Below are 18273 nucleotides of genomic sequence, written 5' to 3'. Positions count from 1 at the left end.
TGATTTAAAAAAAATCATAAGTCCTTTTAGCCCACTTTCATGGACATGCATGCCGGAAGGTCCAACCTGATGAAGCTTGAGAGGTGCTACAAAGAGGAATGGGCAAAGATAGGTGCGCCAAGCTTGTAGCATCATATTCAAGAAGACATGAGGCTGTAGTTGCTGCCAAAGATGCATCAACAAAGTAATGAGCAAAGGGTGTAAATACGTATGTACATGTGATTTCTTAGTTTTTTACTTTTAATAAATTTGCAAAAATTTAACTCAGCCAGCACATTCTGAGTGCCAGTCTCAAGCCCAGATAAATAAGTCGGGTTGCATCAGAAAGGGAATCCAGTGTAAAACAAGCCAAAATAAAGAGGCAAAGTATTTCATTATTTACTGTATTGTCAGCATTTTCCTTTTAACCATCTGTGTGACACTGCTGTGCACAAGGGGTATGTGCAATATTGCTGTGTGTATTAAGTAGTATGCAATATTCATGAGCTATGTAATTATGCCTTGGCAGCTTTATCTGTGTAGCTCTTGGAGTCCAAAACAAATTTCCCGGAAGGGACAATAAAGTGTATCATATCATATCGTATCGTATCGCATAGTAGAAACTGAATTTCCATACCAGATAGGTCGAGACCCGGGCTAACAATGATCGCTACCGGTGCCACTGCCCAACAGCATGCCAGTGGAAACTGGGCTACTGCTTGGTGAAGAAGAAGAAGAAGAAGAAGAAGAAGAAGAGGAGGAGGAAACCACGTCCAGAGACAGTGGGAGAAGAGGAAAACTAGAAGGGTGGAAGTGAGAGTTGGAAGTTTGAATGTTGGAAGTATGACTGGAAAAGGGAGAGAGCTGGCTGATATGATGAAGAGGAGAAAGGTAGACATATTGGTTGGTACATAATGGTTTGAACATGTGCAGAGGAGGGATCCAGGGTATGTAGGGAGAAGGATTTTGAGGATGGAGCCACCACGCAGGAGGAGAAGAGGGAGGCCAAAGAGGAGACTTGGCGTGATAGAGGAAGATACAGAGTACAGGGTGAGATGGAAACGATTGATCTTCTGTGGCAACCCCTAACGGGAGTAGCTGAAGAAGATGAAAAAGAAATTTGTAAAAATTTTAAAAACAAACCTTTTTTGTTGTTGTCATTATGGGGTGTTGTGAGTAGAATTTTGAGGGGAAATTAACTTACCCCATTTTGGAATAAGGCTGTAACATAACAAAATGTGGAAAATTCAAGTGCTGTGAATACGTTCCGGATGCACTGTAGATCACAGTTGTGGCAACTGTGATGTTTACACGCCGGTTTGTCACGATTTTAAATTGGAACCATCTGGTATGTATATCCATGAAAGTGAGAACTGGGCTTTCATCAAAACACAGTCACTGCAACAGCAATGTGGTAGTGTTCCAACAAGAAGCAAAAGTTCAAAGCTCCTGTATTCCAGTTTAGTGGAGTGCCTGGACGGTGTGCTGTCAGCAGGATCTGTGTTCCAGATGGGTGACTGAGCCCTCTTAGTGTTGCAACATGGTGACAGTGAAGGCAGCTTTCAGATAAGTCATCAATATTAGCACAAGGTGAACAGGGTCAGGAGGTTATCTTGGTTTAGCACATGCAGTCTCCAAGGAGGCCGTAGGGGCAGACACTGCCAAAGTGAAGCAATGCTCCTGAAAGGAGGGGTTTTTTTAGGAGGCCATACTGCTTCCTTTTATGTCCAAATCTCTTCTGACTTGCAGCGCACAGAGAGTGGCAGAGCAGCATGGAGCTCACTGGAGACGGGCCACTTTGATTAATTGGCTTCCGTTAAGCTCAGTCTTCCTCTTCCACATAAGTTGAAGGAAACCAGCCCACCTGAGAGGAAACAAAGCACAATATATACTTTATTGTTCCAAATATAAGGTTTTTTTTTTTTTTTTTTGAAAATACATCTGAAAACAACAATCAGGATATAGACCTTTACATGTCATATACATCTGCAACAGTAAGTGGTGACAAAGGCCTGGGAAATGAGTGTGCCTACCAAGACTGAAGCAATACACCGCTCTAACAAACTTAGTGTGCAACATGATGGAAAGAAACCCAGTGATCTTCCTGAAAAGAGTGTAGCTAAAAGATTGAGAAGCATTTGCCTGCAGAATGTGGAAAAAGTGGATCTCCACTAACATTGACTCTAAACCTAATCCTAATCCTTACCTTAACCGAAAAACAGAGAAACTGCTGAGAAAAACAATGTTTTCGATCTGACTCTCTGAGTGTATCTCAAGTGTTAGTCACATGCCTTCTGTCCATAATGGAGGTCCACTTTGCAGCCACACCCTACTGCAAATATCAAGAAATTTAATTGGCAACTGGTGAGGAATTATGATACAAGCTTTAAGATCCAGGTGATAGCAGCAGAGTCATCAAAAATTTCTCAAGCAGCCATGAAATATGATATGACTGAGTGTAATGTTAGAAGATGGCAATGGAAATACAAGCAGAGTTTATGTGTGCCATGAACCCACCTATGTAAGGTGTCTCTTAATATTGGACCTTATAAATAACAGAACAATTCCGCGCTCCACTTCAGACCAGGTATTTGTTGCAAACACTTTTTGCTGCCACACAATAACAATATAAAGACACTGTACCCAATCACACCTAATTTTTAGATCAATGTGCTCATTGGTGCACTGCCAAGTGCTGCTTTGGACCGGGTGGGAGATAGGGTTCATTATTCCTACTCATTGCCTGGCTTACAGGTGATGCTTACTGCGTCTTTCCACCTAACATAGCCACTACTGAGTATGCAGAAGTTCATGCTTTACATCTAAGATTCCACCACCTTTCAAACAGACACCATGACCATCCAACAGCAACAGTGTGATCCAGCTTCACACTCACAAAACTACCAATTACAGAAAGTTATACTGGGCACCCCGACAAGCCAGGAGCAGTGTTGCAGGACTGATTTTGGGTTTCTCTCCTTCTCTTAACTGCAAGGCTGATACCAGTTCCACAATTCAACTTTCTCCTTGGAAGCACAGCCCATCATTTGATCCCTGCACCACCTTGCTTCATTTCCTCTAATTAAGTAAGCAGTACTTGCTCTTTTTCTTTCAAAGTCAGAATTTCCCAGTCGAATATTCTAATTAGCAACTTCAAAGTGTTTCAGCTCCCAGAAGCCAAATGTAAACAAGAAACATGGTTGAACAAATATTCTCATAGTTGGTATTAAATGTTTGTGCAGCAAAGTTCATTTTCTGGCAACATTTGGGCCAGCACTCAACTGCCACATTATTGATTGCCATATAACTTGATTGGGTATAAAAGAAGCATCCCCAAAAGGCTCAGCCGTTCACAAGCAAAGATGGGGCGAGGATCATCACTTTGTGAATAACTGGATGAAAAAATAGTCCAACAGTTTAAGAACAATGTTTCTCAATGTTCAATTGCAAGAAATTTAAGGATTCCATCAACTACAGTCAATAAAATGATCAGAAGATTCAACGAATCTGGTGAACTTCCTACACGTAAGCGGCAAGGCCGAAAACCAACATTAAATGGCCGTGACCTTCGATCCTTCAAGCAGCACTGCATTAAAAACCGACATTATTGTGTAAAGGATCTTACTGCGTGGGCTCAGGAACACTTCAGAAAACCATTGTAAGTTAATACAGTTCGTCGCTACATCTGTAAGTGCTACTTAAAACTCTACCATGCAAAGCGAAAGCCAAACACCAACAACATCCAGAAACACCACCACTTTCTCTGAGCCTGAGCTCATGGAAAATGGAAAAGTGTGCTGTGGTCTGATGAGTCCACATTTCAAATTGTTTTTGGAAATCATGGACGTCGTGTCCTCTGGACAAAAGAGGAAAAAGACCATCCAGACTGTTACCAGCACACAGTTTAAAAGTCAGCATCTGTGATGGTATGTGGGTGTGTTACTGCCCATGGCATGGGCAACTTACACATCTGTGATGACACCATCAATGCTGAAAGGTACATCCATGTTTTGGAGCAACACATGCTGCCATCCAAGCAATGTCTTTTTCAGGGACGTCCCTGCTTATTTCAACAAGCCACATGTGCCAAGCCACATTCTGCACATGTTACAACAGCGTGGCTTTGTAGTAAAAGAGTGCGGGTACTAGACTGACCTGCCTGCAGTCCAGACCTGTCGCCCACTGAAAATGTGTGGCGCATTATGAAGCGCAAAATATGACAACGGAGACCCCGGACTGTTGAACAACTGAAGTCGTACATCAAGCAAAAATGGGAAAGAATTCCACCTACAAAGCTTCAACAATTAGTGTCCTCAGTTCCCAAATGCTTATTGAGTGTTGTTAGAAGGAAAGGTGATGTAACACAGTGGTAAACATACCACTGTCCCAGCTTTTTTGAAACGTGTTGCAGGCATCCATTTCAGAATGAGCAAATATTTGCACAAAACAATAAAGTTTATCAGTTTGAACATTAAATATCTTGTCTTTGTGGTGTATTCAATTGAATATAAGTTGAAGAAGATTTGCAAATCATTGTATTCTGTTTTTATTTACATTTTATACAACGTCCCAACTTCATTGGAATTGGAATGTTATATACCATATATTACAGGCTGAATTGTATTTATACTGTATTTAATTTCAGTTTCTTGCAGGATATCAGAGCAATGGCTCCATTTTGCAATTTCTCAGTAGTTCCAAAATTTTCCAAATAGTCTAGAATGAATGTTATATGCTCTGTTTTCCCCTGTTGAGTTACCAGATTGCTGTGAAGCTTGTGTTTTACAATTGTAATTTTGAAGATGAAGCAAACAATCTAAGAAAATCTCATTTAGCAACTGTACCCAAAAGTCTGCCGAGCCCTTGCTTGTATCATCATCTTGACAGCTGTTGATTCCCATTTGCAAACCACTGTACAATAGCAACAGCGAGTGTAAACTTTTTATATATATACTTTTTACTTTTGTAGTTCTACTCTGTATGAAACCTTAGACAATAGCCGGAAAGGATACAGAATTTTAAGACTGATACCGATTTCAACATTTGGTCATTCTAAAATCTGATCAGTTATCAAATTGCTCACCAATGAATATGGCTTTATACACCCTGAAGAAAACCATACACCCTGAGGCCGAAGGAGAAAAACAAGGGAGAAAAAAAAGAAACAGCACAGTTCAGCTGAAGCATTAGTGGACGTACGTGACACCGGTGGGAAATACACACGTGGAACAAGAGGTGAAGCTCTTAACAGACAGAATATTTTACGTCCAGCTGAACGGTGCTGTTTCTTTTTTTTTCTCCCTTGTTTCAGAAGCCATAACTGGCAACTGTCTTCTAGTGTTAGCTGAGGTTAGCCTGTAAGCTCGCCGTCGTGCTGACAATCATTCGAGTACATTTGTTTAATGAAGCTGCTGTAAATGAAGAAATTAATCAAAATAGACATAAATTGCGAAAGTGTTTTGCTTCTTTCATCATCCATCCACCTCAAGTACTGTTTTCTAGGCAAGGCGGAAATAATTGTACGTGACACCTGATTGGCTGATTACTCGGGTGGTATGAAAAATATTACCCGTCTGCGAAAAGGGTGTATTGCTATTTATTCTTTAGTGTTTTATCCAATCATATTGGCGTATCATTTATAGGTATATGATAAACCGATTTATTATATGGCTGCAACACTACACGCGCTCTGATTGGCTGATTACCAGTCGGATATTTTCCCATATCCTGGCAGGTTTCCATGACAATTGGCCCCCAACGCGTATTTTCGTTACAAACCAGAAAGCTAAAACTACGATGAGAAAAACGGACATGGACGTACTCCATAAATATCTAAACAGCATCTAAAACAACACCGTGCCAGGGGATACAAATTCTGAGGGGGGTAACTACTTTGGCATGACACCGGACCATCTGTTAGCAAGTTCTTTGTGGAGGTGAAGTGAACAAGTCGGACTACGAGCCATCAGCAGCTTTCATATTCAGGCTATGCTGTAAGTTTGCGTGTTTATATATATATATATATATATATATATATATATATATATATATATATATATATATATATATATATATATATATATATATATATATATATATAAGACATGGTTCTCATAATATGTTCTCACCAAGCTAACATGACACCATGCAGTTTGAAATTAAACTCATTTTATTGACATGAACAGAATTTGAACAATACTTGAGAATATATTACTTTTGATAAATTGATAAACACTGTAATGTATTTAAAGAAATGCAGCCAAACTTCTTTGATGGAGCTAACTGTGAGTGCTGTCACTTTTTGTGGCACAACAGAAGCAAGTTGAATAAATGAAAACATCTTAGATCTAAATAAATAAGATCAAATCCAGGGACACAATTTAAATATGTATTTATTGTGTTTCAGGCATTATTTATTGATAATGTATGGAAGCATAGGCTCCAGCCCCCCTGACCTTTAACTGGAGTAAGTGGGTATAGAAAACTGATGGATGGAATGTATGTTTTCTGTTAGGTTTTTATTCCAAGTATCTGTATTAATATGGTTTGTTGTGTGATTAAGTCTCCAAATAAATCATCTAAGACGTGTTTGTGCTGATATCTGCGTCGAGTGAAAACATTGTGTAATATCATTTTGGATGCTAATGGTATTAGCATTTGTAGCACCTATCGGTAGCTTCATGACATTAGGTTGTTAATTTACAATTACTGAGCAAATAAGGGTCACAATTTTTAATGCTCACACCAAAGCAAAACTAGTATGAGAAACACTTCTCATCCCCTAAAAATATGATTTAATAAACACCCAAACCAAGGTTAGCCTGTTAGCTGAGCTTGTTGGTGTTCAGGTTTCATTTGTCAAACCCATGTCACACGGTCTCACCCACACTCCATCTCTTTACCCATAAATGGACTGTGGACACATACACACAACACACACACACAAAGAGGTGCAGGAAAAGACCCTGGACAACCCCAAATCCAATGAAGTTAGGACGCTGTGTTAAATGTAAATAAAAACAGAATACAATGATCCTCTTCAACCTATATTCAATTGAATACACCACAAAGACAAGATATTTAATGTTTGTTTTGTGCAAATATTTGCTCATTTTGAAATCGATGCCTGCAACACATTTCAAAAAAGCTGGGACAGGGGCAACAAAAGACTGGGAAAGTTGATGAAGAACACCTGTCTGGAACATTCCACAGGTGAACAGGTTCATTGAAAGCAGGTGAGTGTCATGATTGGGTATAAAAGGAGCATCCCCAAAAGGCTCAGTTGTTGACAAGCAAACATGGGGTGAGGATCACCACTTTGTGAACAACTGCGTGAAAAAATAGTCAAACAGTTTAAGAACAATGGTTCTCAACGTTCAATTGCAAGGAATTTAGGGATTCCATCATTGGAATTGGAGTTGTATATACGAGGTCTATTAGAAAAGTATCCGACCTTATTATTTTTTCAAAAACCATATGGATTTGAATCACGTGTGATTACATCAGACATGCTTGAACCCTTGTGGGCATGCGTGAGTTTTTTCACGCCTCTCGGTTACGTCATTCGCCTGTGGGCAGTCTTTGAGTGAGGAGTCGTCCACCCGCTCGTCGATTTTTTTCATTGTTTAGGAATGGCTCAGAGACTGCTTTGTTTGATAAAATTTTTTTCAAAACTGTAAGGCACAACTGAGTGGACACCATTCAATAAATTCAGCTGGTTTTCGGTAAAAATTTTAACGGCTGATGAGAGATTTTGGTCTGGTAGTGTCGCTTTAAGGACGGTCCACGGCGCCTGACGGCGATCTGCGCTTCGAGGCGGCAGCGTCTCGCCGTTTCAAGTTGAAAACTTCCACATTTCAGGCTCTGTTGACGCAGTAAGTCGTCAGAGAACAGAGAACTTTCAGAAGAAGTCGGCATGAGGAGTTTATTCGGACATTCCATTGTTAACGGTCATTTTGTAATGAAAGAACGTGCGGGCAGAGTCGCATGTCGGGCTGGACCCGACCGCGGGGGGTCGCGGCAGGAAAAACACCTCCATTGGAAATCTTAACGGGCAAGTTGGAACATGCCCAAGCTGTTAAACAATTTCTCAGTTACTCACTTGTTGAAAGCCATTAAAAGCTGCCTGAATTCTACAAATGGTTTTCAACACGGAGGTGTTTTTCCTGTCGCGGTGCACACAGATTTGCCGAGTCGTCACGGAAACGACTCGGCGAATTTGCACGTACGTCTTTCATTAAAAAAATGTCCTTAAACAGTGGAATGTCCGCATAAATTCCTCATGCCGGCCTCTTCTGAATCTTCTCTGTTCTCTCACGATGTCCTGGGTGAATTAAGCCTTAAATTAGGATGGTTTCAGCTCGAAACAGGCCGACGACAGCGCCTGGAAGCGCTGCAGGACGTCCCGCTCCGTGGGAAGTCCTTACACCGACAGAAACACCCCATAATCTCTCATCAGCCGTTAAACTTTTCACAGAAAACCAGCTTAATTTCTCGAATAGTGTCCACTTGGATATTCCTCACAGGTCCAGAAAAAATTTTGATAAAGCAACGCGCGCCGTCTCGAGCAGCGTGTGAAACAAAGGAATTCAGCCGAGAGGGCGGGACCACATCTCACTCAAGGCCTGCCCACAGGGAAATGACGTCACCGACACGCGTGAAAAAACTCACGCATGCGCACGAGGGTTCAAGCATGATTGGTGTAATCGCATGTCATTCAAATCCATATAGTTAAAAAAAATAAAAGGGTCGGTTTATTATCTAAGAGACCTCGTATAATATATAGGATATATAATATTATGGAAATGGATGTGCTGAACTGTAATATTGTACAGATGTGTAAAGGTAAAACAAGGACAAAGGTAGTGTAGCATCTATGTAAGGAAAAAACTATTTTGGAATCCATTTTTGTTCATGCATCTTGTATTTCCTAAACTGAGTTGTTTTTAATTGCCCCATAAACAGTTCAATGTGTCAAAAATAATGGATGCAGATGTTATCCATAGTCATGGGACTTGCTGAGTCACACACGTGTCAGGGCTGTTCATACTATTGCTGCTTTGTTTACCACACAAAAGCGGAGTGATGAAGATGTCAAAGTTGGTGTTTTTCTGGGATGACAACGGAGGCGTACAGTTGTACCCGTTGGTGCCACATCGAGGAGATCTGCACCAAGATTTCAACAGCCGTAATGTTGAAGAGGAAGAATATCACAACAGTGAAAATTAATTAAAAAACGGCTCTGATGAATTGGGCAATGAGTTGTTGAGTGGTGCACATGCAGCTGCTGTGAATCATTCAATTTTCAATCATGAACTTTTCACAAAGTGGAAGAATTTCAAACTAAACTTGAGAGGATGACAGAAATTCCCACCAACACTCCCTGTGAGAGCAATGTTGCCAAATACATTACTACCCTGTGCACTATACACATTCAAACACCCATAGTGATGCACAGAGTTTACTACACAAGTGGAACACTCAGACGGGTAGACTAGTCAGTCTGTGACACTCCTGTTACAAACCAGGACATGAACAAGGCCAACATATTAAGAAGCACCTCATCGCAACACCAGAGAGGTTTTTGCCAGAACTTCAGCTGAGAAGTCATTTTCTACCTCCTTCATTAGATAAATTGGGATCTAAAAGCCTAATTCAGCAGAGTGCGACAGTCACGCTTGGAAGCTAAAAATGTGAAACTTTGCAAATTAGCAGAGTTGAATTCAGGTGTGGGAGTATGCACCGGTGCCGCAGGCACAGTATCTACCATGCTACGGAACCGTCTTGGGTCCTGGCAGACAACCAGTCCATCTCCACCTCTCTGAAGTAACCATCTATTGGCCTTCTCCCTCCACTAATGTTCTCAACGATGAAGCACATGAAAGTTAAATCATGTCCAAAAAAAACATGATGTTTCCTTACAGTGCGATACACTTCATCTGAGTCCCCCTAAATAACTGTTGATTTGACACAAAGTCATTGCAGCAGTACCCGATTAAGAGACCCAGTACCAAAGACATCCAGTCATCACCTTCAGTCACCAGTTTATGTCCAAATCTCACTGTCATGATCTGTCCTAGGCCTGGGTTTTCTTCTTTGTTCTGTCTGTTTTCATGTCACCTGTCTTTGATTTTCAGTTTAGGATTTCTTTAGTCACTGGTTTTATTTTGCATTTTACCACTATAGTCATTGTTTACAATTTCTTTTTTTTTTTATGCTTTTGCCACATGTTAGTTGTTTTAGTTTCAGCCCCAGCCTTTAATTCTCTTGTTGATCACTTTTCAGTTCTCACCTTTGTTTTCCTGATTTTGTTTCTTTGCTCCTTCCAGGTATAGATTTTCCTTGCAGTATGCTTGGGACTCAGCTCTATTTCTGTCTGCTTAGTGTTTGTTTTATTGCACTCTCTTGCTCCTGCTTGTCTCAGCTTTGTCTCCTTCCTGAACTTTCTCACACACGTTTTCACTTTCCTTAATCACACCCTGTTATTTAAGCCTTGGATTTTTCTCTGTTCTCTGCTAGTTCGTTTGACTTTGTCTACGTTCCAGCCTAGTGTTGCTTTGTTAGTCCTTGACCATCTGCTCTTCTGTGTATGACCTTGCTCTGTGTTTGCCTCTGCCTCTTGATTTTGGACTCACTGTGTTTTTGAACCTTGCTTGTTTTTTGGACTCAGATTTTGCCTCAGCTTTGACAACCTTGTTTCTCCTTGCCTCTGAACCCAGCTTGTTTTTGACATTTGCCTCTGCCTCAGGTCTGCTGATTACCTTTTTCACACTGACTGATCACCTATTGACCCAACCTGTGACTGTTTTTCTATATAAAGCCTTTAATACTAAACCTCCTGAGTCTGCATATGGGTCCAGCATACTGTTCATTCCACAACATGAATCCTGACACTCATAATCATATAATAAGGCAGGAAGCACCAGTACCCTGAAGACATGGACCTTCATTCTCTTGAAAGGTATCAGCACCACCAAGCACCTGTGTCCAGTAGCATCAAATCTCTAATGTCTCTTCCCAGCCATCTGTCATCCTCAAATGCAGAGGACAGAAAGACATGAATGCCAATCCTGAGATAAGTGAATATCTCTACAAAGTCAACACTTTCACCACATACAGACAGATTTCTAATGGCCGACTCCAGGAAGTCAGTAACAGGTAGAATTTTAGGCTGTCTCTCAATTCAGGGGCTGCACTTGTCTTCTGCATTCGTCAGCCACATAGGTCATAGTGTCACAACTATGCTGTCTCATTTCAAAGGCTCCTTGGAATGCCGCTGACAAATGTAGCCTTCTTTCTCCAAAAGAAGGATACAACAAGGATATCCTGCACGGTCCAAATAATCCAGAGTTATTGCACTTTTTTCCCAAGACAAAATGGAAAATGGTTAGCAAAATTTTTTTTTAAAAGGACAATGTTGGGATACATAAGTAAAGTATAAAAAAGTACTGAAAAATGACTACTAAACTACAGGTTACACCCACTACGCTAGCTTGGCACATGCAGCTGCCAAGGTTGCCAGGTGACAGGGGGTAGTGTCAGGAAAAGCTAAGGATGCAATGTCAAAATGCTCCATGGGTTGGACCATCTAATTTCAGAACAGTTTGTTCAGTCTCTGCTGTCCCTGAAGTCCAGATCTTCGTAGGGCGCAGCCTTAGAAGTATGTTGGGCCTGAAATAAACACAGCTTTGGTCTTGATTCAGTATCCGCAAACCCAGACACTCTGTTTCCACACTCAGATTACATGAACTGATGCCAAAATACTGATAGATTTCTTGGACTGGACATTTTCAAAGATTTGATTTTTAAAGATGGGCATCTTGGATGAACTCATCCCTGAAGCCACATTTTTATTACAAAGTGAAATCAAAAGTGCAACATGTCCACAGTGAGAGAATTCAAACTTACCCTGCCGTTCACCTTTCCCCTCCACCACCCATTGGGCATCTTGGCGTAGATCTTTATTACGTCTCCCTGTAACAGGGACAGCTCTCTTATGTCTCTGGAACTGAAATCATAGCGTGCCACTGCAACACCCACTGCCCTAGGAGAAAACACTGAAATGGAAAGAGACCTTTAATTATTTGTGATTAATTTCACACATACTCTGAAATTACACTCCATGAGTTGGAGCCATTTGGAAAAATGATCAGGAACCTTTTTTGTTTTTACTGAGGTGTTCACAGTAAATATGAATGTTCAAATTAATTAAAAAGATTAAGTAGTGTGAACTCAAAGTTTTAAGAAAACATTCTACTTACTTAAATACAACCCCTGGCAAAAATTATGGAATCACCGGCCTCGAAGGATGTTCATTCAGTTGTTTAATTTTGTAGAAAAAAACAGATCACAGACATGACACAAAACTAAAGTCATTTCAAATGGCAACTTTCTGGCTTTAAGAAACACTATAAGAAATCAAGAAAAAAAGATTGTGGCAGTCAGTAACGGTTACTTTTTTAGACCAAGCAGAGGAAAAAACTATGGAATCACTCAATTCTGAGGAAAAAATTATGGAATCACCCTGTAAATTTTCATCCCCAAAACTAACACCTGCATCATATCAGATCTGCTCATTAGTCTGCATCTAAAAAGGAGTGAACACACCTTGGAGAGCTGTTGCACCAAGTGGACATGAATCATGGCTCCAACACGAGAGATGTCAATTGAAACAAAGGAGAGGATTATGAAACTCTTAGAGAGTAAATCATCATGCAATGTTGCAAAAGATGTTGGTTGTTCACAGTCAGCTGTGTCTAAACTCTGGACCAAATACAAACAACATGGGAAGGTTGTTAAAGGCAAACATACTGGTAGACCAAGGAAGACAAAGCGTCAAGACAGAAAACTTAAAGCAATATGTCTCAAAAATCGAAAAATGTACAACAAAACAAATGAGGAACGAATGGGAGGAAACTGGAGTCAACGTCTGTGACCGAACTGTAAGAAACCACCGAAAGGAAATGGGATTTACATACAGAAAAGCTAAACGAAAGGCATCATTAACACCTAAACAGAAAAAAACAAGGTTACAATGGGCTAAGGAAAAGCAATTGTGGACTGTGGATGACTGGATGAAAGTCATATTCAGTGATGAATCTCGAATCTGCATTGGGCAAGGTGATGATGCTGGAACTTTTGTTTGGTGCCTTTCCAATGAGATTTATAAAGATGACTGCCTGAAGAGAACATGTAAATTTCCACAGTCATTGATGATATGGGGCTGCATGTCAGGTAAAGGCACTGGGGAGATGGCTGTCATTACATCATCAATAAATGCACAGGTTTATGTTGATATTTTGGACAATTGAAAGGATGTTTGGGGATGATGAAATAATTTTTCAAGATGATAATGCATCTTGCCATAGAGCAAAAACTGCAAAAATATTCCTTGCAAAAAGACACATAGGGTCAATGTCATGGCATAGGGGCAATGTCAATGAGCAGATCTGATTTGATGCAGGTGTTAATTTGGGGGATGAAAATTTACAGGGTGATTCCATATTTTTTTCCTCTGCTTGGTCTAAAAAAGTAACCGTTACTGACTGCCACAATCTTTTTTTCTTGATTTCTTATAGTGTTTCTTAAATCCAGAAAGTTGCCATTTGAAATGACTTTAGTTTTGTGTCATGTCTGTAATCTGCTTTTTTTCTATAAAATTAAACAACTGAATGAACATCCTCTGAGGCCGGTGATTCCATAATTTTTGCCAGGGGTTGTATTTAAAGTTTGTGTAACATGATCTTGCTTTTTGAGCAAATTAAACTCTGAATTTTTGATTGCCTTGAACTAATTGTATATAAAGCAAGAAAAACTTCAAAGCATAACTTACACACAACATAAAATTAATTAATTATATATGAAAATATTTGAGTTGACTTAATGAACACTTTAGCAGGGGTGGTGGCCAAGTGGTTAGTGCGCTTGGTTTTGGTGCAGAAGGTTCCCGGTCCAAATCCCACCCCTGCCACATTTCTCCATGCAATGTGGAGTTGCGTCAGGAAGGGCATCCGGCATAAAACTTGTGCCAATTCAACATGCAGACCTACCTCAGAACTGCTGTGGTGCCCCCAAGTGAAAAACAAGGGAGCGGCTGAAGGGACATAATGACCACTTTAATTTCATTGTAATCATGAGGTACACATAGCATATAATTGAAACTTTTTAAGTTCTGGGAACAATTATCTTTTAAGTTTATGAACTCAAAAATTTTGTGTCAGTTGAGTGCCTCAATATTTTTGAGTTCTGCTAACTTGTTTGGGTTTATAGTGTAATTCCAAAAAAATTGAACCATCCAGAAAATTTTGTCCTAATCCAGGCATTAATTTGATCACAGATCATTCCTTTTCAAAGTCAAATAGCGCTAACAATCCCAGTCCTGTTGAAAATAAATCCTCTTCTGTAAGTAGCTTGTTGCCATTCAGTAATTGCTAAAACCGTTCCTTTGTCCAAACCTACTGAAACCACTTTCTCCTCTCTAGTAAGAAGCACTTGTCAATCTCACAAAATACATACTCTAAAAATAGATTGGTTGAACCATCAACGAATATAATTGGCTGGTCTGGCATTGGTTGCTTTCAATAGATATACTGGTCAGCCTGTGACCAGTTCTTTGGTCTTCCCAATTACTAATCCATTAGTACAGTGGACACGGCCATGATATTTTGGGAACCAGTGGCCGTCTGAGTGTCTCAGACTTTGAACAGGCCAAATTTAAGGTAAAGAACCGCAAAAAATAAAAACATTCATTTTTACTATTTAAATGGTGCAGAATCTGAGTGCAAACTAAGACATGGTGCAAAGTGGTCATATTTATTCACTTTAGAACTCAATGGCGTGTTTTGGACAAAATGTGAAATAACCAAAAGAGGAGAGAAAGATCAAATCTAAGCTTGAGTCTCCCATGTGTCTTCTGGCAAACTGTACCTGAAATTTCACATCTTCTTTCTGTGAAAAAAAAAACAACCTCACAGGAAAAATGTGATGGTGTCACAAACATTTATTTAATATAGTAGTTTATGATACCGTTACAGAACTGATTACATATTCGCAATGATGTCATGAAAATATTTCTAGATGTATCATGAAATTTGGAGTGATACGGGGACCCATGGGAGCAGCCAAAGGGTCTTACTTTTTACCAAATCTAAGACCTCACGTCCACATATTACAGAATGAAGAACACTCGTCTGTGTGTGTAAAGCTGTGAATGACTTATAGATATGAGATGGAATAAAAGCTGTACCTGACCAGAAAGGTGAGGAGGAGGAGGAGGGAGGAAGAAAGCTGCAGCCGTCAGGAGGAACTACAGAGAAAGGAAGCGTGATGAGGGCTCGGGCCGTAGTGGGAGCAAAGAGAGAACATACTGTGAGGAAAGCAAACATGAGTTACAGAGACAGACGAGAGAGAGACAGAGACAGAGAGAGAGACAGAGACGAGAGAGAGAGCACGAGAATGAGGGGAAAAGTTGGCAAAGTCAAACAACAAGCAAAAAACAGAGAAGAGCAACAGAAGAAGACAAAACACTGAAGTAACCTGGCACAAGGAATATCCTGCATGAAAACTAATCCTGACCTGCATTATAAAGATGGCAACAAATAACAAGAATTAATAAGAATTAAGTTGTTTTCATGAGGAGAAAAAACTGGCAACTGTGGTTGCCAGAAAAATTCTGTAAAAAAAAAAATACAGAAAACTATGAAAATACAGAAAATACTGTACATTTTACAGTACAAAAAGGTCCTATTTATCATATCCTCCTGATTTCCTGGAAGTCACGAGGATATTGATATATTGTATCCTCAATTCTAAACACACACAATTACTAAGATGAACATAATCTGTACAAAAACAGTAGATATATGTTTATATGGCAATATGACATAAAATTCATTATATTTTCAGACTAGTTCTTATTGTGTGACAGCACAGTAGCACAGCACAGTTAATTTCCTCAGCAAAATATCCCCGGTTCAAGACGCCCTGAGGCCCATTCTCTTTCTACAGTTTGAGCTGTGTAGGGGAAAACCAAATCAGCTAGTGGATCACCATGCCAAACCTCCTGTGGTGGACCTGAGCAAAATGGAAGCAGCATCCAAAAAGAAGCTTGTTGGTCTGGTCATGGTAAAACTTTCTAAGTGGCGTTCAACCAAATATTGTGCTATATGTATACTTTTGATTGTGAATGTATCATGTTGACCTTATGGTTATTTCAGAAAACCCTAAATTAATTTAATTTGGGCACCACATTATTATTATTATTATTATTATTATTATTATGGAAAAACAACAGTTCAAAGAAATGACTGAAATCCAAACATAGCCATGCCATTTACATCCACGGTGAGTGACTGCAAAGTTCAGCCACAACTGTAATTAAACTGATACACAACTGTAAAACAGTTTCTACCCAACTGTTGTTAGAGCTCTGAATGCCACTTCAATCAATCAATCAATCAATTTTTTTTTATATAGCGCCAAATCACAACAAACAGTTGCCCCAAGGCGCTTTATATTGTAAGGCAAGGCCATACAATAATTATGTAAAACCCCAACGGTCCAAAACGACCCCCTGTGAGCAAGCACTTGGCTACAGTGGGAAGGAAAAACTCCCTTTTAACAGGAAGAAACCTCCAGCAGAACCAGGCTCAGGGAGGGGCAGTCTTCTGCTGGGACTGGTTGGGGCTGAGGGAGAGAACCAGGAAAAAGACATGCTGTGGAGGGGAGCAGAGATCGATCACTAATGATTAAATGCAGAGTGGTGCATACAGAGCAAAAAGAGAAAGAAACAATGCATCATGGGAACCCCCCAGCAGTCTACGTCTATAGCAGCATAACTAAGGGATGGTTCAGGGTCACCCGATCCAGCCCTAACTATAAGCTATAGCAAAAAGGAAAGTTTTAAGCCTAATCTTAAAAGCAGAGAGGGTGTCTGTCTCCCTGATCTGAATTGGGAGCTGGTTCCACAGGAGAGGAGCCTGAAAGCTGAAGGCTCTGCCTCCCATTCTACTCTTACAAACCCTAGGAACTACAAGTAAGCCTGCAGTCTGAGAGCGAAGCGCTCTATTGGGGTGATATGGTACTACGAGGTCCCTAAGATAAGATGGGACCTGATTATTCAAAACCTTATAAGTAAGAAGAAGAATTTTAAATTCTATTCTAGAATTAACAGGAAGCCAATGAAGAGAGGCCAATATGGGTGAGATATGCTCTCTCCTTCTAGTCTCTGTCAGTACTCTAGCTGCAGCATTTTGAATTAACTGAAGGCTTTTTAGGGAACTTTTAGGACAACCTGATAATAATGAATTACAATAGTCCAGCCTAGAGGAAATAAATGCATGAATTAGTTTTTTCAGCATCACTCTGAGACAAGACCTTTCTGATTTTAGAGATATTGCGTAAATGCAAAAAAGCAATCCTACATATTTGTTTAATATGCGCTTTGTATGACATATCCTGATCAAAAATGACTCCAAGATTTCTCACAGTATTACTAGAGGCCAGGGCAATGCCATCCAGAGTAAGGATCTGGTTAGACACCATGTTTCTAAGATTTGTGGGGCCAAGTACAATAACTTCAGTTTTATCTGAGTTTAAAAGCAGGAAATTAGAGGTCATCCATGTCTTTATGTCTGTAAGACAATCCTGCAGTTTAGCTAATTGGTGTGTGTCCTCTGGCTTCATGGATAGATAAAGCTGGGTATCATCTGCATAACAATGAAAATTTAAGCAATACCCTCTAATAATACTACCTAAGGGAAGCATGTATAAAGTGAATAAAATTGGTCCTAGCACAGAACCTTGTGGAACTCCATAATTAACCCTAGTCTGTGAAGAAGATTCCCCATGTACATGAACAAATTGTAATCTATTAGACAAATATGATTCAAACCACCGCAGCGCAGTGCCTTTAATACCTATGGCATGCTCTAATCTCTGTAATAAAATTTTATGGTCAACAGTATCAAAAGCAGCACTGAGGTCTAACAGAACAAGCACAGAGATGAGTCCACTGTCCAAGGCCATAAGAAGATCATTTGTAACCTTCACTAATGCTGTTTCTGTACTATGATGAATTCTAAAACCTGACTGAAACTCTTCAAATAGACCATTCCTCTGCAGATGATCAGTTAGCTGTTTTACAACTACCCTTTCAAGAATTTTTGAGAGAAAAGGAAGGTTGGAGATTGGCCTATAATTAGCTAAGATAGCTGGGTCAAGTGATGGCTTTTTAAGTAATGGTTTAATTACTGCCACCTTAAAAGCCTGTGGTACATAGCCAACTAACAAAGATAG

At 40.0% G+C, this 18273-nt stretch overlaps 1 protein-coding gene across 4 annotated transcripts in view; it reads right to left on the bottom strand.

The window, feature by feature from the left end:
- Nucleotides 1-1149: 1149 nt before the first annotated feature.
- Nucleotides 1150-18273, bottom strand: part of LOC117522288 (guanine nucleotide exchange factor VAV3-like) — a 178850-nt gene continuing 161726 nt past the window's right edge. For 2 of the 4 annotated variants that reach the window (XM_034183681.1, XM_034183682.1), the window contains exons 26-27: nt 11887-12035; nt 1150-1843 (exon numbers count right to left, since the gene is read on the bottom strand). In XM_034183681.1, the coding sequence (XP_034039572.1) occupies nt 1802-1843; nt 11887-12035 (191 nt within the window). In that variant the 3' untranslated portion in view covers nt 1150-1801. Of the gene's footprint in view, nt 1844-11886; nt 12036-15223; nt 15284-18273 lie in introns of those variants that run through there. The other 2 variants (XM_034183680.1, XR_004564191.1) reach the window with 2 other exon arrangements.

This window comes from Thalassophryne amazonica, chromosome 12, assembly GCF_902500255.1.
Source record: "Thalassophryne amazonica chromosome 12, fThaAma1.1, whole genome shotgun sequence".
NCBI classification, from domain to species: domain Eukaryota; kingdom Metazoa; phylum Chordata; class Actinopteri; order Batrachoidiformes; family Batrachoididae; genus Thalassophryne; species Thalassophryne amazonica.
This window is presented reverse-complemented; position numbering and strand designations above follow the sequence as displayed.